Source organism: Rhinolophus hipposideros, assembly GCF_964194185.1.
Source record: "Rhinolophus hipposideros genome assembly, chromosome: 11".
Taxonomy (NCBI): domain Eukaryota; kingdom Metazoa; phylum Chordata; class Mammalia; order Chiroptera; family Rhinolophidae; genus Rhinolophus; species Rhinolophus hipposideros.
This window is the reverse complement of record NC_138057.1, coordinates 31,433,386-31,457,677: the sequence shown is the minus strand read 5'-3', so window position 1 is coordinate 31,457,677 and position 24,292 is coordinate 31,433,386. Positions and strand designations below refer to the sequence as shown.

Below are 24,292 nucleotides of genomic sequence, written 5' to 3'. Positions count from 1 at the left end.
TCCCTTGCAGGAGTCAAACCGGCAGCCCTGTGGTTGAGAGGACGCACTCCAACCAACTGAGCCATCCGGGAGCTCAGAGGCAGCTCAGCTCAAGGTGCCGTGTTCAATCTGAGTTGCAGGGGGCGCTGCCCACCATCCCTTGCGGGACTTGTAAACCACATACTTTTAAAGAACGACTGGGTCAAAGAAGAAATTAGAGGAGAGATCAAAAGATACATAGAAACAAATGACAGTGAAAATACATCCTACCAAAATTTTGGGGATGCAGCAAAAGCAGTTTTAAGAGGGAAATTTATATCATTTCAGGCCTGTCTCAAGAAACAAGAAATATCCCAAATAAATAACCTCATGTTACACCTCAAAGAACTAGAAAAAGAAGAACAAGTGAAACCCAAGGTCAGCAGAAGAAAGGAAATAACAAAAATCAGAGCACAGCTCAATGAAATAGAGAACAAAAAGACAATAGAAAAAATTAATGTGACAAAGAGCTGGTTCTTTGAAAAAATTAATAAAATCGACAAACCCTCGGCTAGACTCACTAAGATAAAAAGAGAGAAGACACTAATTAACAAAATCAGAAATGAGAAAGGGGAAGTTATCACGGACACCACAGAAATACAAAGGATCATTCAAGAATATTATGAAGGACTATATGCCACTAAATTCAATAACCTAGAAGAAATGGACAAGTTCTTAGAAACGTATAGCCTTCCAAGGCTGAACCATGAAGAACCGGAAAATCTAAACAGACTAATCACCAGTAAAGAAATTGAATCAGTCATCCAAAACCTTCCCAAAAGCAAAAGTCCGGGACCAGATGGCTTCACTAGTGAATTCTACCAAACCTTCAAACAGGATCTAATACCAATCCTGCTCAAACTCTTCCAAAAAATTGAAGAAGAGTCAGTACTCCCTAACTCATTTTATGAGGCCAACATTACCCTGATACCAAAACCTGGTAAGGACAACACAAAAAAAGAAAACTACAGACCTATATCTCTGATGAATACTGATGCAAAAATCCTAAACAAAATTTTAGCAAATCGAATACAGCAATGCATTAAAAAGATTATTCATCACGACCAAGTGGGGTTCATTCCTGGGGCACAAGGATGGTTCAACATCCTCAAATCCATCAATGTGATACATCACACAAACAAAATAAAGGACAAAAATCATATGATTCTATCAATTGATGCAGAAAAGGCATTTGACAAGATACAACATCCATTTATGATAAAAACACTTAATAAAATAGGTATAGAAGGAATATACCTTAACATAATAAAGGCCATCTATGACAAGCCCTCAGCTAATCTCATAATTAGTGGAGGAAAACTGAAGCCCTTTGCTCTACGTTCAGGAACATGACAGGGCTGTCCCCTATCACCTCTGCTTTTCAACATAGTGTTGGAAGTCCTTGCCAGAGCCATCAGGCAAGAGAAAGAAATAAAAGGCATCCAAACTGGGAATGAAAACGTTAAAATATCACTCTTTGCAGATGACATGATGCTACATATAGAAAACCCTAAAGACTCCACCAAAAAGCTATTAGAAACAATCAACGAATACAGTAAAGTTGCTGGCTACAAAATCAACGTACAAAAGTCCATTGCATTCCTATATACTAACAATGAAATCTCAGAAAAAGAAATACAAAAAACAATTCCCTTTGCAATTGCAGCAAAAAGAATAAAATACCTAGGAATAAACTTAACCAAGGATGTGAAGGATTTATATGCTGAAAAGTATAAGACATTTTTGAAAGAAATTGAAGATTACACAAAGAAATGGAAAGACATTCCATGCTCATGGATTGGAAGAATCAACATAGTTAAAATGGCCATATTACCCAAAGCAATATACAGATTTAATGCAATCCCCATCAAAATCCCAATGGCATGTTTTAAAGAAATAGAACAAAAAATCATCAGATTTGTTTGGAACCAGAAAAGACCCCGAATAACCAAAGCAATCTTAAGAAAAAAGAACAATGCTGGAGGTATCACACTGCCTGAGTTTAGCTTGTACTACAGGGCTACAATAATCAAAACAGCATGGTATTGGCAGAAAAACAGACACATATACCAATGGAATAGAATTGAGAACCCAGAAATAAAACCACATAAATAAGGACAGATAATTTTTGACAAAGAAGCTAAAAACATACAATGGAGGAAAGACAGCCTCTTCAATAAATGGTGCTGGGAGAATTGGATAGCCACGTGCAGAAGAATGAAACTGGATTGTTATCTGTCACCATGTACCAAAATTAATTCAAAATGGATTAAAGACTTAAGCATAAGACCTGACACAATAAACTGCATTGAAGAAAACATGGGTACTAAACCTATGGACCTTGGGTTCAAAGAGCATTTTATGAATTTGACTCCAAAGGCAATGGAAGTAAAAGCTAAAATAAACAAATGGGACTATATGAAACTTAAAAGTTTCTGCACAGCAAAAGAGACCATCGACAAAATAAAGAGGCAACCAACTGAATGGGAGAAGATTTTTGCAAACAGTTCCTCCGATAAGCGTCTAATAACCAAAATATACAAGGAACTCATGAAACTCAACAACAAAAAAACAAACAACCCAATTGAAAATTGGGCAGAGGATCTGAAGAGATATTTCTCCAAAGAGGACTTACAAATGGGAAATAGACATTTGCATGAAAAAATGTTCAACATCACTAATCATCAGAGAAATGCAAATAAAAACCACAATGAGATATCACCTCACCCCAGTCAGAATGGCTATCATCAACAAGAGAAATAGCAACAAGTGTTGGAGAGGCTGTGGAGAAAAAGGAACCCTCATACACTGTTGGTGGGAATGCAGACTGGTGCAGCCGCTATGGAAGGCAGTGTGGAGGTTCCTTAAAAAATTACAAATAAAATTACCATATGACCCAGCAATCCCTCTCCTGGGTATCTACCCAAAGAATTTGAAATCATTTATACATAAAGACACGTGTGCTCCAATGTTCATTGCAGCTTTGCTTACGGTGGCCAAGACATGGAAACAACCAAAATGTCCTTCGATAGATGAATGGATAAAGAAGTTGTGGTATATATACACAATGGAATACTATTCAGCGTTAAGGAAAGATGATATAGGAACATTTGTGACAACATGGATGGATCTTGAGAGTATAATGCTAAGCAAAATAAGTCAGACAGAAAAAGCAGAGAACCTATGATTTCACTGATATGTGGTATATAAACCAAAAACAACAAAAGAACAAGACAAACAAATGAGAAACAAAAACTCATAGACACAGACAATAGTTTAGTGGTTACCAGAGGGGAAGGGGGGAAGAGGATGGTAGGTGAGGGTAAAGGGGATCAAATATATGGTGATGGAAGGAGAACTGACTCTGGGTGGTGAACACACAATGGGATTTATAGATGATGTAATACAGAATTGTACACCTGAAATTATGTAATTTCATTAACAGTTGTCACCCCAATAAATAAATTTTTTAAAAAAAGAATATTTTACTTCTAGAATAGGAATTTTTTTCTTTTTCATAATTTTTATTTCTTTACTGAGACGTTCTGTTCATTTACTTATTATGATCATATTTTCCTTCACATTCTTGAGCATTACTATGATGACTATTTTAGATTATACTTTGTTTTTTTCTCTACAGTCAAGTCATCTTGGGGTTGGTCTTCATTGATTACATTTTTTCTTAGGGATAGGGCACATTTTCCTATTTCTTTGTTTGTCTAGAAATTTGGAATTTACACTGGGCATTGTAAATAATACATTGGAAATACTTAAATTCTGTTATGTTCCTTTGAAGAATTCTTATTTTTCTTTTTTTCACTTTTTCTGTGGGGTTAATTTGGCTGAACTCAAATGCTAAACTCTGTCTTTCCTATAGTGGACAACAGCTTAACTCTGAATAGTTTATCTTAATTTAGCTGGGCTGTTTAAAATCTGTGCTATACAAGTGTAATAATTCAGAGGTCAGCCAGAGATTTCAGCAAAATTTAAATGGTCTTTACTAGAATTACCCTCTCTCTTTCCAGCTTCCATGTTTGCCCCAAACCATGTCATCTAAGTCTTTAAACCAGTAAGACTGCAGGTTTTCTACTGGAGTGTTAGCTACCCAGTTTGGCACTGACTGATACTTGCCCTCAGGCCAAGAGCTATAAAAGCAGGAAACTGTCCCGGTGATATTACCTATTTCCACTTGCAGACTCCCTTTTATTTCCCCTTGCCTTGGCTTACCGTCTAGTGCTTTCAGATAGTTGTTCTCTTGGTCAGCCTTGCTGAATATTCATCAATTTTGTCAATGTTTTTCGAAGAACCAACTTTTGGTTTCATTGATTCTTCCTGTTGTTTTTCTGTTCTCTATTTCATTTATATCAATTCCAATCTGTATTATTTTCATCCTTCTGCAAGCTTTAAGTTTAGCTTGCTCTTCCTTCCTTCTCCCCTCCCCCCAATTTTATTAAGGCATACGAGGTCAGACAATTAAGTTCGCGAACTCATCCTAGAAAAAGTGCTACATAACTCGTTGCTGAATATCACAATGGTCACCTTCAAAGTACTCCCCTTGGGAAGCTGTGCACCGACACCAGAGCCTAGTCCACCCTTCAAAGCAATTTTGGAACTCTTTTTTCTGGAATGGCCATCAGAGCTGTCGTTGTATTACCCTTGATGTCCTGAATGTCATCAAAATGTCTTCCTTTCAATATTTCCTTCATCTTCGGGTAAAGAAAGAAGTCATTGGGGGCCAGATCAGGTGAGTAGGGAGGGTGTTCCAATACAGTTACTTGTTTACTGGCTAAAAACTCCCTCACAGACAGTGCCGTATGAGCTGGTGCATTGTCGTGATGCAAGAGCCATGAATTGTTGGCGAGAAGTTCAGGTCATCTAACTTTTTCACACAGCCTTTTCAGCACTTCCAAATAGTAAACTTGGTTAACTGTTTGCCCAGTTGGTACAAATTCATAATGAATAATCCCTCTGATGTCAAAAAAGGTTAGCAACATCGTTGCCGCAAGTTCGTGATCTTAATTGGCCGACCTCATAAAGTTAGGTCATTGATTTGGTCTGTTTATTTTTCATATTATACATTTATTTTTATCATGAAGTAATTTCAAAAAGGAGAGAGAGAATTATATATTGAATGGCAATATACTCAGAATCCAGCTTAAAATAGAAAATATTTCAATTAGACAGCCTTTCCCTAATCCTCCTGGATCACCAACCTCCCAACCAGAGTTAATCATCATGTTATTTTTAAAATAGTGTTTACAAATTTCATTTATTACTTTATACTTTATTCTATATGTATGCAAATTAAAGCAATGTATATAGTATTATCTTCTGTTTTAATATTTAGGTTGTATCACTATGATGATTCATTCAGCTCTGTGTAATTTATTTCCAGAGCAGTAGAATGCCCTAGGATATGCATATACTAAAATTTATCATCTATTCTTTTGCCAATAGACATTTTAATTATTTCTAAATTCTTATGATTTCAAATACTGCTCCTTTGAGCGTTCTTGTGTGTTTGTATAAGAAAAAATATTTAAACATTTTTTTAGGGCATAAACCTAAAGTAGAATGGCATGGTTGAAGCATACACAGATTTTCAGCTTTACTAGATGTTTCCAAACTTGATTCCCTTGTTTCTTTCTTTTTTTTTTAAATTTAAGTATAGTTGGCATACAATATTATATTAATTTCAGGTGTATAATAGAGTGACTCAACATTTATGTACCTTACTATGTGATCACCACACCAAGTCTACTAATCATCTGTCACCATGCAGTTACCACAATATTATCGACTACATTTTCTTTTACCTTTTTCACCCATCCTCCCACCCCCCTTGGGTGGTTAGGCTCTGATAAAACCCCAGTAGTTTAGGTTCTGGTAAAACAATTTCTCTTGAGGGTAGGCCTTGTTAAGAACTATAGAATGTTCTGCCATATGTCAAAATGGTTACATTGCTCCTTCCACTGCCAGAAGCTAGAGAAAAATTTTCTCCAGTATTCCCCTTGAGAATCAATCAAGCTCTTAGAGATAAAACTCATGATAATGTGGTAGTCCCCCGTGACTGAGTTTTTATCTCTCAGGTTTGCCCTCACTGAACCTACAGCAATCTATCAGTTACAGTTTAGGTTTTCCTACCCTGACACTTGTTCTCTTGAAGGTTTCTGCTTTTCAGTTTCTGCTTTAGTAAGTTTTGGTTCTCTGTATCTACCTGTATGTCTCTCCAATTTTTTGTACTGCAGTTTGCCCTGTGATCTTACCTCTCTGATGGATCAAAGAAGAATTGTTGATTTTTTTTTGTTCAGATTTTTACTTGTTGTTAGGATGGAGTGATGACTGCTAAGCTCCTTAGACACTGTACTAGAAACTGGGAGTTTCTCTTTGATTTTAGAAGAATAGTTTTGCTATATGTAGAATTCTTGGTTGCACTCCCCCACTCCCAGTTCTTTAAATATGTCATTGCATTGCCCATTGCTCTATGGTTTGTGAATGGAAATCAGATGTTAATTTTATTATGGATCTCTTGTACACGACAAGTTGATTCTCTCTTCCTTTCAAGAGTCTCTTCTTGGATGTTTAGATTCATATCTTTCATCAAATTTGGGTGGTTTTCAACCATTACTTCTTCATATATTCGTTTTTGCTCCTTTCTCTCCTCTTACTCCAGATTTCCTATTGTATGTATGTTAGTGCACTTGATGGTGTCCCACATGTCCCTTAGGTTCTGTTCATTTTTCTTCATTCTTTTCTCTTTCCACTCCTAAGACAGAATAATTTCAAATGACCTATTCAAATTCTTTAATTATTTCTTCTGCCAGCTCAAGTCTGTTTTTGAACCCCTCCTCACAGCTATTATACTGTTTAGCTCTAGAATTTCTATTTCTACAGAGGGTTCTAAAAAATGTATACATATTTTAAGAAAGGAAAACTATGTTAAAATTGTAATACTCAATATATACCAATAACAAAAGATGAATGCAAGTCACATTTGACTTCTGCAATTATAAGAGGTGCTCAAAGTGGTTACCATCAGCATCCAGACACTTCTGATTACAGCAAACTACTACCTGAGGAACATTGACCAAAGTGCCCACTTGTATACATTTTTGGGGGACTCTCAGTATTTCTTTTATGGATTGAATATTTGTGTTCCCCCCAAATTCATACTGTGTTTCCCCGAAAATAAGACCTAGCCAGACAATCAGCTCTAATGCATCTTTTGGAGCAAAAATTAATATAAGACCCGGTATTATACTTTATATCATATTATATTATATTATATTATATTATATTATATTATATTATATTATATTATATTATACCTGGTGTTATAGTAAAATAAGACCAGCTCTTATATTAATTTTTAATTAATATTAAAAAGCTCCAAAAGATACAGTAGAGTTTATTGTCTGGCTAGGTCTTATTTTTCGGGAAACACAGTATACTGAAATCTAATCCCCAAAATCATAGTACTTAGAAGTGGGAACTTTGGCAAGTAATTAAGTTATGGGGGTGATGCCCCATTAATAGTATTAGTCCATTTATCAGAAGAAGACAGAGAGCTAGCTCACTTTCTTTCCACCATACTGAGGAGACAATGAGAAATTGGCAGTTTGAAACTGGAATAGATTTCTCACTACGACCTGACCATGCTGGCACCATGATTTCAGACTTCCAACCTCCAGAACTATGTTTATAAGCCACCCAGTCTGTGACATTTTGAGAGAGCAGCCCAAAATGACTAAGACAGTTCTATCTCTTTATTGATAGTCTCCATTTGGTGAGACACCATTCTCTTGGTTTCTTTTAGATATTTGAGCATATTAAGAAGTTGACATAAAGTCTTGGTCTAGTAAGTCTAATGCCTGCACTTCTTCATTGACAGTTTCTATTAATTTGTTTACTTGAATGGGCTATACTTACTTATTCTTGCATACCTCATACTTTTTGTTAAAAATTGGGCATTTTTAACATAGTAATGTGGCATTCTACCCCCTCTGCAGGGTTTGTTGTGTCTTGTTGTTGGTTTTTGTTGTTTGCTTGTTAAGTGACTTCTAAACTATTTTTCTAAAGTGTATATTCTGTGTTATGTGTGGCCACTGAAGTATGTGTTCTGCTAGCTAGTTGTAGGTCATGTTTTGAGGGTTACCTTACATGCCTGGAACCAACAAATGGAGGGGGAAGAGAGAAAAAAACCCTTCTTCCAGTCTTTGTAGATTGGTTCTATGTTGGCGCACTCCTTCAATACCTACCAGGCCATTTACAATTCTGCCTTAGCCTTTACTTTTTGCTTGCACAGAATCTGCAGACCAGCTAGAGGTGAAAACTCTGAGTCTTCTTGGGCCTTTTCTGAGCATGTATTTTTCCTTGGGTACTCATGGCCTTCTTGATTCTCCAGTATATATGGGAGCTTTTAAAACCCCAATTTTCTTGTGTATCTCCTTTCCCAAGCTCTTCCATGGTTCTCAGTTTAAGTGTTTCCCCTTGCTCCAGGCTGCTGTGTCTCATACCTCTGCCGTTAAACGATTTCAGCAAAAGCTGCCTGGGAAATGGTCCCAGCCCCGGGAATGTTCTGAGTAGAAGGAAACAAAGGGAAACCTTTGTGCAGGTCCTTGAGCGTCAAGACCCAAAACCACAATGCTTTGAGGTTTGTGTTGCTCTCTCTGGCTGTAGCAACCTGCAGCAGGGTTGTCAGCTGCCATACTCATGGCCACTTTTTTGTTGTTGTTGTTTGATTTTTTCTCTTTGTGCAAAGATTTTTTTTAACTCCAAATTAAATATATGGTATAGATGTTGGGCTTTTCAGTTAATCTACTCCTTCTTGAGTGAGTTTTGCTAGTTAAGATCTTCCAAGGAATTTTTTTATTTCATCTAAGTTTTCGAAATTATTGGCATTATCTGTTCATAAAATTCTTGTAATATCCCTTTATGATATGATATGCAGCAATGCCCCCTCTTCTTATCAACATATTAGTAGTTATTATCTTCTGTTCTTTGATTATTCTATCTAGAAGTTTATTCATTTTATCGATCTTTTAGAATAATCAGCTTTGTGTTGATTGATTTTCTCTATTTTTTTTCGGTTTTTAATTTCATTGTTTGCTAATCTTATCTTTGTTTTCTACCTTCTGTTTCCATTCATTTTAATTTGCTCTTCTTTTCCTATTTTCATAAAGTGGGCGCTTCTAATATTAATATTTATTTGAGACCTTTATTTTTTTCCTACTATAATCAACTGATGATATAAATTTCCCCCTAATCACTGCATTTGCTGTTTCCACAAATTTTGATATGTGTATTTTCATTTTCAATCAGTAAGGTATTTTCTAATTTCCCTTGTGATTGTTTTCTTTGATCTATAGATGTACTTAAAATTGTGTCGGTTAATACCAAATTTTCAGTGGTTTTTCTGATAGCTTTCTGTTACTGATTTTCAGTTCCAATAGTTCAAAGCTTAATACCTTTTCTTTGTATGAGAGAAGGGTGTGGGGACCTAGGCATGATTTCATCCTGTTCACATGGGCTGCTGATCACCACATGCACATAAAGTTGATTCTGACTGCTTTAGTTAGCTCATTAGTTGCTTTTGTAGATGGCAGAGCCCTGGAGTTTTTTACTGCACTATTTTCAGTCCATGTTATATATTTTAATGAACATGATTTTGATTGTTATATAAGATTCTATCTGGTAGATTGCCATCATTTACTTATTTTTCTATTGTTGAACATTTAGTTTGTTTCTTTTCTTTTTTTTTCTTTTTTTTCTTTTTTTTTGTTTTGTTGCTATTTTAGGTAAAGCTAACGGGAACATCCTTACACATAAAACTTTTGCCATTTCATTGAATTTTTTCTGTAGGATTCATTTCCAGAAGGGTTGTCACTAGGTCTGAAATAATAACTATTTTAACATTCCTGATACTATTACCAAATTGTTGAAAGGATTTTACCAATTTGTACTTAAACCTCATAAATAATTTGAAACTTGGAATTTTCCTGCAATTTCTGTTACTGCAAAAGGCTTTCTGAGAAGTTAAAATAATATGTATTTTAACTTCCTCTTAAGGTTTCAGAGAAGTGCTTCTTCAACTGCAATGTAAATAAAAATGACCTCAGGATCTTGTTAACATGTAGAAACTGATGCAATACATCTTGGGTGGAGCCTAAGCCAAGCTCCCTAGTTGTTCTGATAGTTCTCGTCTGATCCTGCTGTGAATACTAAGACTTGAGGCTTAAGCCATGGTAGAAAAGGAAGTAAGAAAGCCTTTCTTGAGTTACAAAAATGAAGCAAGTTTGAAAAAATATCTTACTTTAAAAAAATGTTCCAGAGAAAATAATCTCCCCAAACTGTTTATATTAGATCAGGAAAAGGGCACGATCTTGATATTAATGAAAGCCATAAATAAATAAATAAATAAATAAGAAGAAGAAGGAAAAGAAGAAGGAAGTAAAACTAGAGATAATGCCTGTGGTTTTGACTAAAAAACACAGCTTTGAGTGCTCCTCTGTGCAAGGAGTATGTTGAGGCTAAAGGCCTGATACAGTTTTGTCATTCGAATGTGTAGGTCTTTTTGGTATCATGGATTTCTTTGAAGAAATTTCCCATAGCATACAAACATGTCTAAGAATGTCTTTCCATGTTAAATAGATGTTCATCAATACTGTTAGTTTTCCTTAGGACAGTTTAAAAGATTATTGCTATTCTAAACGAATTCACATTTCTTAGTGAATATTTAGATATTGAGTACAAGGGCGTACAACCCAAATACACTCAAGGCTAATTTAATCGTGTATTGAATGTCCTGGAAAATAAAGGATAAAATTATGTTAAAATTATTTTATGTTTATATCATTGGACATCATACTTCATGTATACTGATGGTATAAATTTACACTGGTGGTATAAATTATCATCATTAACATAATTGAAGAACTTTTCTTTTTGTCTTCCCCTGATGGTAGTGCTAGAACAGTAGAATAAAAGGGTTCTAGATATGCCATTTGGCCTTTCCATGTCTCAAGTCAATTCAATAAATATTTGTTGAAGAGTATTTATTGTTCTAGGCTTTGTGATAACTGCCACACCTATGAGATGAAGTCCTTTTCCTTCAATTCTTTCCAAATTATTTTAGCTGTGAAATAATTACCAGAGAATCTTGTTCAGAGAGAAACTTGGCAAACAAATCACTGTGACAGTCCACCTTGTGGTATTCTACAAGTTGTTTTAGGCTGAGGTTTATATGAAGCATTAGAGATTGTAAGGTGGAAAAAAATTCAATGCTACTATTTTCTCACCATTTTTCATTGATCACAAAAGCAAATGTCAAATTGTTCATTCAAATAGCTGTCTTTAGATACTCTGTGTTTTATAAATAGATTTACCACTATGTTGCAATGCTGAGGACAGATTCCTCTACAGAGTAATATTTCTCAGCCTGTAACTTATGCCGCCTTTTAATAAACACACACACACACACACACACACACACACACACACACACACATACCTATCCAACAAAGCTCTAATATTAACTCTTCTCATAGGCCAAGTGGCCTGGCTCCCTGAGGATTAAGTATTAAGAGCAAGTATTTCCAACATGTGAATAAACCTAAGTAACTGCACCTAGACCTAATTGCAAGACCATGTCAATATTAAGACTCCTACCCTTAAAGTAGTGTTAATTTTCTGGTGCTGGCATAGATGTCTTCGAGTTCCATGTAGGACAATTCATCCTTCATACTTGGAACATAAATGAAGGTGAAAATGCTTTCACTGTATTTTTAAATTCAGTCAACGATAGATGGTTCTGCTTCTTTTTTTCTGCTTTTAATTACTCTGTGGCTCCCTTTCCAAATCTCCTAATTTTTGCCTTATAGACCTAGACCTACACAGGCAGGGGTGCTGGGGTTTCTTGTGCCAAGGCAGAGAAGTTGCTGAATGGTGAAGGGAAAGGCTGAAGGGCTTTGTCAGAGTGGATTCTGGGGAAGAACTTTCTGAGCTTGATGGCTGTGTTTAAACAAACTGGGTGGCCTCTGTCTGAGCCTTCAAGCCCTTTGAGGACTGCGAAATGAATCGGGCTCCACTCTAACTATAGGCCACTGTGACAGATAGCCATCAGAGCAGAAATATTTAGGGGTACTGCAGGCTATGCAAGGAATTAAGTATGAGTGTTCACAGTGAGTGTCTTTTTATGACTGCTGGATTCCTGTGTCTTATGGGGTAAAAGGTGGTGAGGGTAATTTATCACTTCTATTTATCTAATTTATCACTTCTATTACGTATTTCACCTTAATTTGAGGCTGGGTTTATCAACATCATGTAGAGTTGTGTTTCAACTCTAGCTGTCCATTGGGATCAACTGGGAAACTTCTAAATGACATCAGTGCTTGGGCCTCTCCCCAGACCAGTTGAATCAGAGTCCCTGGGGGTATGGGCCGTAGCACTGGTACTTTTTAAAAACTCCTCAATTGATTCTCATTTACACCCGTATATTAGGAACCTTTAATTTAAAGCAATGGTTTTCAGACTCCGCTGCACATTTGAATCACTAGGGGAATTTTAAAATATCTTGATACCCAGGCTCCACCCCAGGCCAATTAGGTCAGAATCTGTGGGGATGAGGCCCAGGCATCAGTATTTTTTAACACTCCCCAGATGATCAAAATATGCAGCCAAGTTTGGGAACCGTTGGAGAACATTCCTCCTCTCCATCTAAACTAATTCATACCTTATACAAATATGCTCTTTGCTCTGATGAATTATATCTGTGCTTCTCACAGATGAATCTTTATATGATTACCTTGGGATCTAGTTAAAATGCAAATTCTGAATCAACAAGGATGGCACTAAAATTCTGCATTTCCAACAAGATTCCAGGAGCTGCTGGTTAAGTGGACAACACTTTGAGTAGCAATGAGTTTTGCCACTGTAAATGGCCATCTTGATGAACCTTCAATGAAAAATGTTTATAATAGAGCATAGGATTTCATATAGAGGTCCACACTTCAAGATTGTTAGTTATAGTTAATTAACCTTTATGTAAACTTCTGGTGGGAGATGATATTTTATTTTGGCAACTAGGGAAAAATGTATAGTCCCAGATATTACTGCAGTGTTTCAGAAAGAACCACATTTCAGGCAGGTTTTAAAAAAAGATTCAAGCATTGGATGTTTCACTGGACTAGATCAGTGTTTTCAAATGGCAGAGGTTTTTAAAAAAACATTTATCTGCAAAACCTATTATGCAAAGCAGACATAATAATTATACAAAATTTACAGTGCTATTTAATTTTTGTTTGTTTGCTTAATGGGAAGATATGCCACCATTTTTTGGAAACCCTGAACCATGTTCACACGGCCTGTGATCCCTCTGAGCACAGACTGAAGTCCTGTGATTCAACATACAGAGAATAGAAGAAATGTATTCTGAGAAATTCAATTAGACGTAAGTTGAGTGTAAATATGAAATCTTCATTTACATGATATGGCTTGTTGGCCACAAGGTTAATTCAGTTGTTCATGATTTATTTAAAAGAAACACCCACAAACTTTCATTGTTGGCTTCTTATAGGCTAGCCATAGTTCTAGGAAATAGAAATACCAGTGGGAAGATCTATGCAAAATTAAAAGAAGAAATAATTTTGTATTTTCTAATTGAAATACATGCAATTATGCAAAAATTCAGAAAAAAATTGCTCAAAAGCAAATTCAGAAATCAAGTCACCTATAGTTTCATTATCCAGGGACAACCAATATTAACGTCTTGTCATATACATGTACTTAGTGTACTTATCGACTTTCTTCATATGTACATATACATACACATACATGTTTTCTTCATCTGTTGTCCCTTTCTTCTTTTCTAACTTTTTTTTTCTTAAGTGAGATTATATCATATATGCTGCTCTGTAATCTCTGTTTTTCCTTGATGTTGTGTCATGGACATTTTACCATCCGCAAACTTCAGATTTGCCTGACCCTAGTGCAGTGCGAAATGGTAGCTTGAGTTGGGGTGGGGGGTGTCCTTAGCCTCTCAATTATCTCTATCGGGCCTGCCAAAGCCACCTCAATAAAAATTTAGTTCAAATAGAGTGTTTCCTAGAAAATGTTGCTTCTATACAACTTCTCTGGTGGGACCTGGCACCACCCTTCCATCTATATTGTTCCTGTTAAATCCCTCCCACAGAGCCATCACTGTCAATCCTAAAGGATAAACTTGACTAACTTGTATGGGATTGGGTGAACAACTTTGTTTTACTGTTTTTTTACACCTTAGTTATTCTCCAGAGGTTTATTTGTTATATTTCTTTCCACACATTATGATAACCCAAAGTGATTTTTTTTTCCAAACCCACTAAAATGGGCACACCCACTTCCTCCAGTCCATTCATTGACAAAGCTCATAAGAAAATGGGGTGAATTAGGCTTGTTATTCTCTGGCCTCTTTGCCCCAGACAGACTAAACATTCCAGAGAAAGATGTGGATATAAGGAGTTGCTTTCCTAAATATTAAAGGAATATTACAGTGTAAAGGGCATACGTACTGAAATATTAGTGTCTTTTTTTTTTTAATGATGGAAGAAAGACAGCAGTTTTTTGTGGGTCTTGGTAATCAACTAAATATAGCAAGTAGAATGCGAAACAGATGTAAGTGCCTTTTTTTAAGTTTAAAGAGGAAAATTAATAGAAGAATAATAAAGGTTCTTGCAGGGATTCCAACAGCTGTCATGGGTTAATAGGTAGAATCACACCTTTCTGAAGGACAGACAGGTTGTAATCACAAACTTCTATTTCAGGGTTTTGCTAGATCACAAAGAGAAGAGAATATCCTAGAGAATGTGCCTCCCTGTATAGTGAATAAGAGACTAAAGCGTGGATTCATTTCCACTTGGTTTTTGTCCTTATATTCCTTTATGCTGGCCTCAGACTTATCAAGCACATGTTGGCAACATTCAGGAGCTCATTCAGGCCTCTCTGAAATGGCTCAACTGGAAGAGCATCTTGAATCTGAATGCGTAAATTAATTTTACTGGGTCCTCCTCATCAATCTCATTTGATGGTTCCTACTAATGTCTCCAAACTCTAAACACTGGAGTATTCCAGGTCTATGTCCTTGGGTCTCTTCTGTTTTCTATCTACATACATTCACTCTCTTGGTGAATTAACCTAATCCCATGCTTTTAAATATAATCTATATGCTGATGACTGACACATTTATATCTCCAGCTAAGATCTCATTCCTAAACTTTAGTCTAATATATTTAACTGCTTATCTGACTTCTCTTCTTTCATACCTAATATAATAAGCTTCTCATATTTAACATATCCAAAACAGAACTCTTAAACCTGATTCTTACCCAGTCTTCTTCTCAGTTAAAGATAACTCCTTTCTTAAAGTAGCTGAGGCCAAAATCTTGGAGTCATCTTTGACTAGTTTCTTTCCCTCACACTCTAGATCAATCCATTAGCAAATCTGTTGACTATATCTTCAGGATGTATTCAGAATACTGTAAGTTCTCACTACTTCCAAGGCTACCACCCTGGTGCAATCCGAACCATTTCTCTCCTGGCTATTGCAATACGCTCCTTATTGGTCTCCTTACTTCTGCTTTTGGTCCCTGGAGTTTGTTCTGAACACAATATCCAGAGTGATCTGATTAAATGGAAGTCAGCATACCATCTATGAAAAGACCTCTTTGAAACAACCAGGGATATTTCAATATGAATTAGATAATAGATGATATTAAGGAATTAATTTTTATGGTTTGATAATGGCATGATAGTTATGTTTTTAAAAAGTGCTTATTAGTTAGAAATGCATAGAGTTAGAGTTACATACTATTTATTAGAAAAAATTACATGATATCTGGAACTTGCAAAAAATGTGGGGCAAAGTAGAAACAACAAGATTGTTGATAGTGCTGAAGGTGAGTGACAAGCTTATGGAAGTTTATTATCTTATTCTCAACACCTGAAGAGAGTAGGGAAATACCTTCAAAGTCCTGAAGGGAAAGAAAGCACAACCAAGAAATTTATGTGTAACCAAACTTGTTTAAGTAGAGAGGAAACATGAAAACATTTTTGAATATGCACTAATTAGAGACCAGTTTTCCTGAATCCTTCTTGAAGAAACTACTAAAGGATGAACCTCATAGATAAACAGAGAAATGATAGCAAAATATTGAATCTCTTTTATTGTAAGGCTAAGAATAATGGAAATGTGGAGGTTATAGCTACAGAACAGAATGTAAATTTTTAAAAGGAACAATGTAAGTTACAAAAATGGTCCCAATAACATTCATTTTTTAAAGCTCAACTGACATCTACTTTAAGAGAACATCCTTTTTGGGGTGAGGGTTAGTTTCAAATTACAACTTTAATACTTGGTGGTCATGTTATTTTGGGCCAATTAACTTCGCTGACTTTCATTTCTTGTTTGTAAAATAGAGACAATAACACCTCATAGACTGTGCGGCAAAATAATGAAAAGTTCATGCATTCAATAGATATTCATTGCCTCATATCATATACCAGGCACTGTCCTAGGAGCCAGATCTATAGTATGAATATAACAGACATGGAGCTCACCTTCCACTTGAGGGAAGACAGACGAATAAATAAGTGAAATGTATGTAAAGTGGTAATAAGTGCTATGGAGAAAAACAAGTCAGGGGACTGGTGTAGGGAGTTCTGGGGACTGGGAGACACTGCAATTTCATTTGCATCACACCTGAAGGAGGTGATGGGGCAAGCCATGTGGGTAGAGGAACGTAGGGAAGGGGCCCAGAGAAAGTCACTGTCCTAATTCCTGGCTGCAACTGTAGTTACTGTTGTTAGCTCTTATAGGCTTCCGTGAAGCAGCAACTCTGACTTCTACAACTTCAGACAAGGTCTTCTGGTGAGGTACCTCCTGATTGTACTGTACAACTGAGCCACAAACAGCCCTGACTTGAGTTCTCTGTTTCCTAGAAAGGCCCTGGATATATAAGTATTTCATCTGGCATGCTCTTAATTACAGCCCTTTCCCTCCTTTCCCTTCCAGTCTCGGACACAGGTGCTAGATGACTGGGCTGGAGGGCAATCTTGAACAAAACCATCCTGTGCTGAACTCAGCCATCATTCATCACACCTCCTGATACTCATCATTTTCTCCAGGTTAAATTTCTGCAACTCAAATTCATACCGTAAGGTGAGTTACTTCCATATCCAGGCCTTTCTTCCCAAGGAGTTAAGTGGTAACTTGTTTCCCGATAGCTCAGAGGTATTATTAGTACAGAGGATTTGGTCACTACCCCCTATCATGTCCTGCTATGGTTTTTATTCGTTAATTTAGTTATACATTTATTTAGCACCAACTATGTGTCAAACTCTGACTGGTACTGGATGCGCACTGGAGAATGAAACAGACATGTTCCCTGCCTTCAGTGTCTAAAAGAGTTTCTTTGGGTTCTTATACAATAGACTCTTCCCACACCTACCAAACCAGGAAACAAATAGGCACATTGCTTGAGCTACGTCATTTTTGCAACCTCTGTGACTTGTAGAAAATGGTATTTAGATTTGATGATTTTATTTAATTAATGATCTCTACGATCTGTAATTTTCTTCAGTGTCAACACTTTATGATTTTAGAATTTGTTTGGTTTGTATTTAGTGAACTCACTGCTATTTGACTTAAATTCATTGTAACTTAATGTCTAGGGGCTCCTGTATGATCTAGGCATTATATAGGAGCTACATTCAAATAAAAACAAATTTAATAGTCAAGAGTAATTGAAGAGAAAATTTGAGTATTAAGGGAATGAAAGTGGTCCAATTTATAACATAAAGCAAAATGTGTTAAAATCCTCTTTTGTCATCCATATCTTATTTCCATCCACATAACTGCAGCAACTTGAAATAAAGATCTCTTCTTTTTGTTCATCCCTTAAATCAGGTACTACGTCTGGGCCTTATGTAACTTTCGTCTTTCCTCCTCCTTCTCTTCTCCATATCATCTGTTTATTAGGAAAGTCATCCTAAGCTTTTGGGCTTATTTCTTTTCTTTTCACTTCCCCCATTACATGGATCCTCTACAACAGTGGTTCTTAAACTTTAGCATACACCAGAATCATCTGGAAGTCTTGTTTAAAACACAAGTGGCTGGGTCTCACCTCTAGAGTTGATACAGGAGGTCTGGTTCGGGGCTCAAGAATTTACGTTTCTAATAAGGTCCTAGTATGGATACTGCTAGTCCAGGGACTACCTTTTGAGAATCACTGCTCCATAACAGTATTTGGGAGCTGCTTCAGCAAACAAAACTCATCCTGGGTAGAAGCCTTTGTTATACATAAATAATGTCACCTGATTTTTTAGTATATGTGCTGCCGAAGCGAGCACACCTGATTTTTTATGTTAACGTAAAGCTTAAGGATTTAATGAGTCATCTTCTATCACTATAGTTAACATTCTGTAGGTAGGGATATGGATTAAGTAGACTCTTCTATAAGGCAAGAAGAATAAAGAAAATAATATTTATTGCTTCATTGCCTGTATGAGAGATAATAGAGTGGGGTGGGTAGGAGAGTTATCTATGAAGACACGTCCTCTGGGATTCAGTCCTGTGGAGGCAGGATTTCTAGAAAACTCTGGCAAAGTTACTCTCTTGTGCCTCAGTTTCTTACTTTTGAAATGAAGATAATGGAAATAGCCATTTCAGAGTTGTTGTGAAGCTCAAATGATTTAATACATATAAAGCCCTTAAAAAATGACTGGTGTGTTTTACATAATATGATGTTAATTATTATTAGTGTTGTTGTTAGGAATTTGTTGAATGTTTTCTGTATTATCTCTTTAAAACCTAAAATCAGTCCTAAAAGGTAAGTATCCTTATTATTCTCATTGTGGAGACTAGGAAACAGAAAGTCCCCCCCGAGCTAGTAAAAATCACTGGTCTTTGTATGTCACCAGTATTTTTCTCAAAGGAATCATTATTTCCCATAAGAAAAATGGAACAGGGAAACTAATTTCAAAAGTGTATTTCAATGAGATTGAGTAATTACTCGCTTAATCAAAATGATTGGTAAATTTTATAATCTAATATTACGTCTACTTTAAAATGTATTAAAGACAAGTAATGGAGGCAAGGATGGGTATCACAGTGGCTGTATAACACACCAACAACAGTTGGCCTTGGTTCACAGCTTAGCCTCTCCCAGGCATCTCTAAGGCCAGCACAAGTGGCAACCATCTGCAGATCACCTTGTAGCCTATACCAAGTAGCCCCAGGAAAAGCATTGGCAGTGGCTGAACTTGGCCTGCAACAAAGCCTCTCCCATGAGGCCCCAGCAACAACACACCTGGTGACTACTTTCAGATCACACCAGAGCATCACCTAACCACCTCCACAAAAGACACACCCAAAAGGCAGACTGGACAGGCACTGAGCCCTGCTAAAGCGAATCCATCTCCATAGGGTCAGTCCCTACACAACAGCTCCTCCAGTGTAGTCACAGCCAATCCACAAAAACAAACAGCCAGAGGGTCAATCCTCCCATTATGTGCAAACAGCAGCCAAGACTCAACAACAGCAGGAGGGCCCATACAACCCACACAAAGAAACTCCTGGAGCACTGGCCTCAGGCGACCAGGGAGGATGTATGACTGAGCCTCCTTGGACACCTAGTCCATAAGGCCACTCCACTAAGACTGGAAGGCATAGCAGCCCTACCTAACACATAGAAACAAACACAGGGAGGCAGCCAAAATGGGAAGACAAAGAAATATGTCTCAAATGAAAAAAACAGAACAAAGCTCCAGAAAAAGGACCAAACAAAATGGACACAGGCAATCTACCAGATGCAGAGTTCCAAACACTGGTTGTAAGGATGATCAATGATCTCAGGGAGAACTTAAACAAAGAGACAGGAAACATAAAAATGGAGATAGGAAGCATTTTTAAAAGTCAGAAATAAAGAACACAATAACTGAAATAAAGAATACATTAGAGGGAATCAACAATAGATTAGATGAAGCAGAGAACTGAATCAGTGATTTAGAAGATAAGGTAGCAGAAAATACCCAACCAGAACAGCAAAAAGAAAAAAATCCAAAAAAGTGAGGCTAGTTTAAGGGGCCTCTGGGACAACATCAAGCATGCCAACATTTACATCATAGCAGTACCTGAAGAAGAAGACAGAGAGCAAGGAATTGAAAACCTATTTAAAGAAATAATGACAGAAAACTTCCCTAACCTGGTGAAGGAAATCGATATACAAGCCCAGGAAGCACAGAGTCCCAAACAAGATGAACCTAAAGAGGTCCACACCGAGACACATCATAATTAAAATGCTAAAGGTTAAGACAAAGAGAGAATCTCAAAAGCAGCAAGAGAAAGGCAGTTTGTTACCTACAAGGAAGCTCCCATAAAAATGTCAACTGATTTCTCAACAGAAACTTTGCAGGCCAGGAGGGATTGGCATAAAATATGCAGTGATGAAAAGCAAGGACCAACAACCAACATTAATCTACCCAGCAAAGCTATCATTCAGAATTGAAGGACAGATAAAGAGCTTCCCAGACAAGAAAAAGCTAAAGGAGTTCATCACCAAACAAGTAGTATAAGAAATGTTAAAGAATTGTATACCTGAAATCTATGTAACTTTACTGACAGTTTTCACCCCAATACACTTTAGTAAAAAAAAAGAGAAGGAAAAAAAAGATCAAAACTATGAATAATAAAATGGCAAAACTACATATTACCAACATTTACGTTAAATGTATTAAATTTTCCAATCAAAATATAGGCAGTGGCTGAATAGATAAGAAAACAAGCCCCTGACATATGCTGTCTACAAGGCACGCACTTCAGATTGAAAGAGATACACAGCCTGAAAGTATAGGGATGGAAGAAAGTTATTTCATGAAAATGGAAACAAACAAAAAAAGTTGGAGTAGCAATACTTATACCAGAGAATATAGACTTTAAAACAATGGGTATAACAAGAGACAAAGAAGGACCCAGTAATCCCACTTCTGGGTATTTATCTGAAGAAACCCCAAAATGCTACTTTCAGGGGCCAGAACATGTACATCCATATGTTCACTGCAGCTTTCTTTACAACGGCCAAGGTGTGGAGGCCGCCTCGGTGTCTGCTGATGGATGAATGGATAAAGAGGAGGCGGTACATACATACAATGGCATATTCCTCAGCCATGGAAGGGAATGCGTTCTTGCCATCTGTAGCAGAGTGGATGAACCTGGAGGGTATTGTGCTGAGTGGAGTGTCAGACAAAGCCAGGATAATGTAATATGATTTCACTTATATTTGGAATCTAAAGAACAAAATAAACAAAATAGAAGCAAACTCATAGATATAGAGGACATTTTGATGGTGACCAGATGGGAGGGGATGGATGAAAAAGGGGAAGGGATTAAGAAGTACAAATTGGTTGTGACAAAGTACTCATGGAGATGTAGGGTGTAGTTTAAGGAACATAGTCAATAATATTGTAATAACTACATATGGTGTCGGATACTAGATTTTTGGGGGTGATAGATGGGATGGGGTTTGGGGCACAGGGTGAAAAAAGTGAAAGGATTAAAAATACAAATTGGTAGTTAAGAATAGTCAAGGGGATATAAAGTAAAGCCTAAGGAATATAGTCAATGATATAGTAATAACTATGTGTAGTGCCAGGTGGGTACTAGATTAGCCAGGGGAATCATTTCTTAAGTTATATAAATATCTAACCCGTGCCGTATATCTGAAATTAATATAAAATAATATTGAAATTGAATAAAATTTAATTGAAAAATTAAAAAAGGGGGGAAAAGATAAAGGGGAATAAGAGGATCAAATTTCCAGGCATAAAACAACTAAGTCATGAGGATGTAATGTACAGCATGGGGAATATAGCCAATAATATTGTGGTAGCATAGTACGGTGTGAGATGGTTGCTGGACTTATGGTGATCACTTCTTTAGGTATATAGATGTTGAATGACTATTGTGTACACCTAAAACCAATGTAATATTGTATGTTAGCTATATTTTAATAAAAATCTTTAAAAATATATTATCCATTTTCTGAAGTTGATAAAAAAGATTCATAATGTCTAGAGTTTGTGAGATTATATATACAGAAATGGGCATTGATATACTATTATGATTTTTGGAAGTCAATGTGGCCAATGGCCACGAAATTTTAAATATACATATCCTTTGGCCCAGAGAGTTTAAGTGTCTATCCTAGGAAATACCATTGTGCCCATAAAAATGTATGTCCAATGATGTTCAAATTTAGCACTGTTTTTAATTGTGAAAATTATAAACCTGTATGTTGAGAAATGGAATTATCTAATAAATTATGAGTTGCTTATTTTATGGTGCACTGTATAAGAGTTAAAAAGAATGAAGGATAGTGGTACATTCAAATAATAGATCGCCAGGATGTTTTAAGTGAAAAAATGGAAAAAGAAAAAGGTATAGAATTATTAATTTTGTTTACACAGCTCAAACGACATCTATAGGAAATGTAGGGTAAAAACTTAGAAAAAAGTCGGAAAACTTACACACCAGACAGTTATCAGTGGTTATCTCTGGGAAATGAAGAGGGCTAAGAAAAGAGGGTCAAGAGGAACTTCCACTTTGTATACTTTACATGCTATATTATTTGGATTTTCCATAATTGGTATGTATTGTTTACTTGTAAGATGGAGAAAGAACAAAAAGGTAGCTTGCTCAAAAAATATACTTAAAATCCATTTAATAAGGATAATAGATGCTGAAATGTACAAGAGTAAGCTTTCACAAGACTTAAAACATGTCTATTCTAGTCATTAGCAGTTATTTAAAAAAAGAATTCCAAAATCACCATTCTTATTAAAAACTTGATTACTTGTAACGCTATTGAGTACAGAACATTTCCTGTGACTAGTGAAAGAGTTGAATTGGCATATGAGTGGAAAGCACATGATACAAAAATTCTTGTAGCATTATAGTACCTAGCCAAAGGAGCTTGCCTTAGGACTATTGCATCATTTTATGCTTGATCTGTAACAGCTGAAGGTGACAGTGAAAAACAAACGAAAACCCAAAACACCCGAAAAAACAAAAGCACCATTACACAAAAGGAGAAAACAAAGAAACAGTGTTTCTTTTTCCCCCTCTCCAAATGAATGGTTATATCAGTATTCAGTAGGAGACAGTATTAGGTGTGGGTGAGAGAAGAGAAAGTCATTCTCAAGCCTTTCTCAGTTTCAGTTTGAGGAATATAGCGTAGTGTATTAGTTTCCTAGACAACCATAACAAAGTATCACAAACTGTGCGTCTTAAAACAACAAAAATTTATTCTTTCACGGTTCTGGAGGTTGGAAGTCTGAAATCAGTGCCTGTTAACTGTGCCATGCTCCCTCAGAAGCCTCTAGGGCAGGGGTGTCCAAACTGCGGCCCGCAGGCCAACTGAGGCCCACGATCCATTGTTAATTGGCCTGCAGCAAATTCCAAAAATATGTTTGGTTTACTTAAATAAACCAGGTGAGGCAATACGTACTTCATGAGTGGCCCGGCTGTTTGTGTATTTTACTGCATGTGGCCCTTGGTGAATACCGTTGAAAAAAGTTTGGACATCCCTGCTCTGGGGATTTCTTCTTTGCCTCTTCCAGCTTCTGGTAGTTCCACATGTTCCTTTGCTATAGACGCGTCTATAGACTCCAACCCCTGCCTCTGTTCATATGGCTGCTTTTCCCCTGTGTGTTTCTTTCTCCTCTTCTCATAAGGACACCGGTCATATTGGAACAGGGCCACCCTAATGAACTCATCTTAACTTGATTATATCTGCAAAGACCCCGTTTCTACCTAAGGTCACATTCACAGGCACTGCCGGTTAGAACTTCAACTTATATTTTGGGGCAGCGCAATGGAAGCCAGAATAGATGGGTTGACGTCTAATCAGTTATTAATAACAGTTATTTAAAATGCATGACTTTTGCATAAGACTTTGTTTCAGTGGGCTTTAAACTACTTCATAGTCATTCAATTACAGTAATCTCAACAATAGACACCAGAATGACGTAGGTGTCTTTTTTTTAAGAAAGCAAATTTCAGGTACACAAATGCAGCCATAAGTCACTGTGATGGATCTTAGGTCTAGAAGGGAACTGAGGGGACAGCAATGGGGATAAAGAAAGATCGCCCTAAAGAAGGTGTTTACCAGCTGCCTCTCCTGGGAGGAAAACACTGGCTTTTCCTTGACCCAAGTCTCCTGATATAGAGACAAAGAAGTACAGCCTC

General features: G+C 36.6%; 1 protein-coding gene across 1 annotated transcript in view; it reads left to right on the top strand.

The window, feature by feature from the left end:
- Positions 1–20,093, top strand: part of RCL1 (RNA terminal phosphate cyclase like 1) — a 170,847-nt gene extending 150,754 nt beyond the window's left edge. The window contains exon 9 of the mRNA XM_081067171.1: positions 17,063–20,093. Coding sequence (XP_080923297.1) covers positions 17,063–17,081 — 19 coding nt within the window. The 3' untranslated portion in view covers positions 17,082–20,093. The remainder of the gene's footprint in view (positions 1–17,062) is intronic.
- Positions 20,094–24,292: the final 4,199 nt, after the last annotated feature.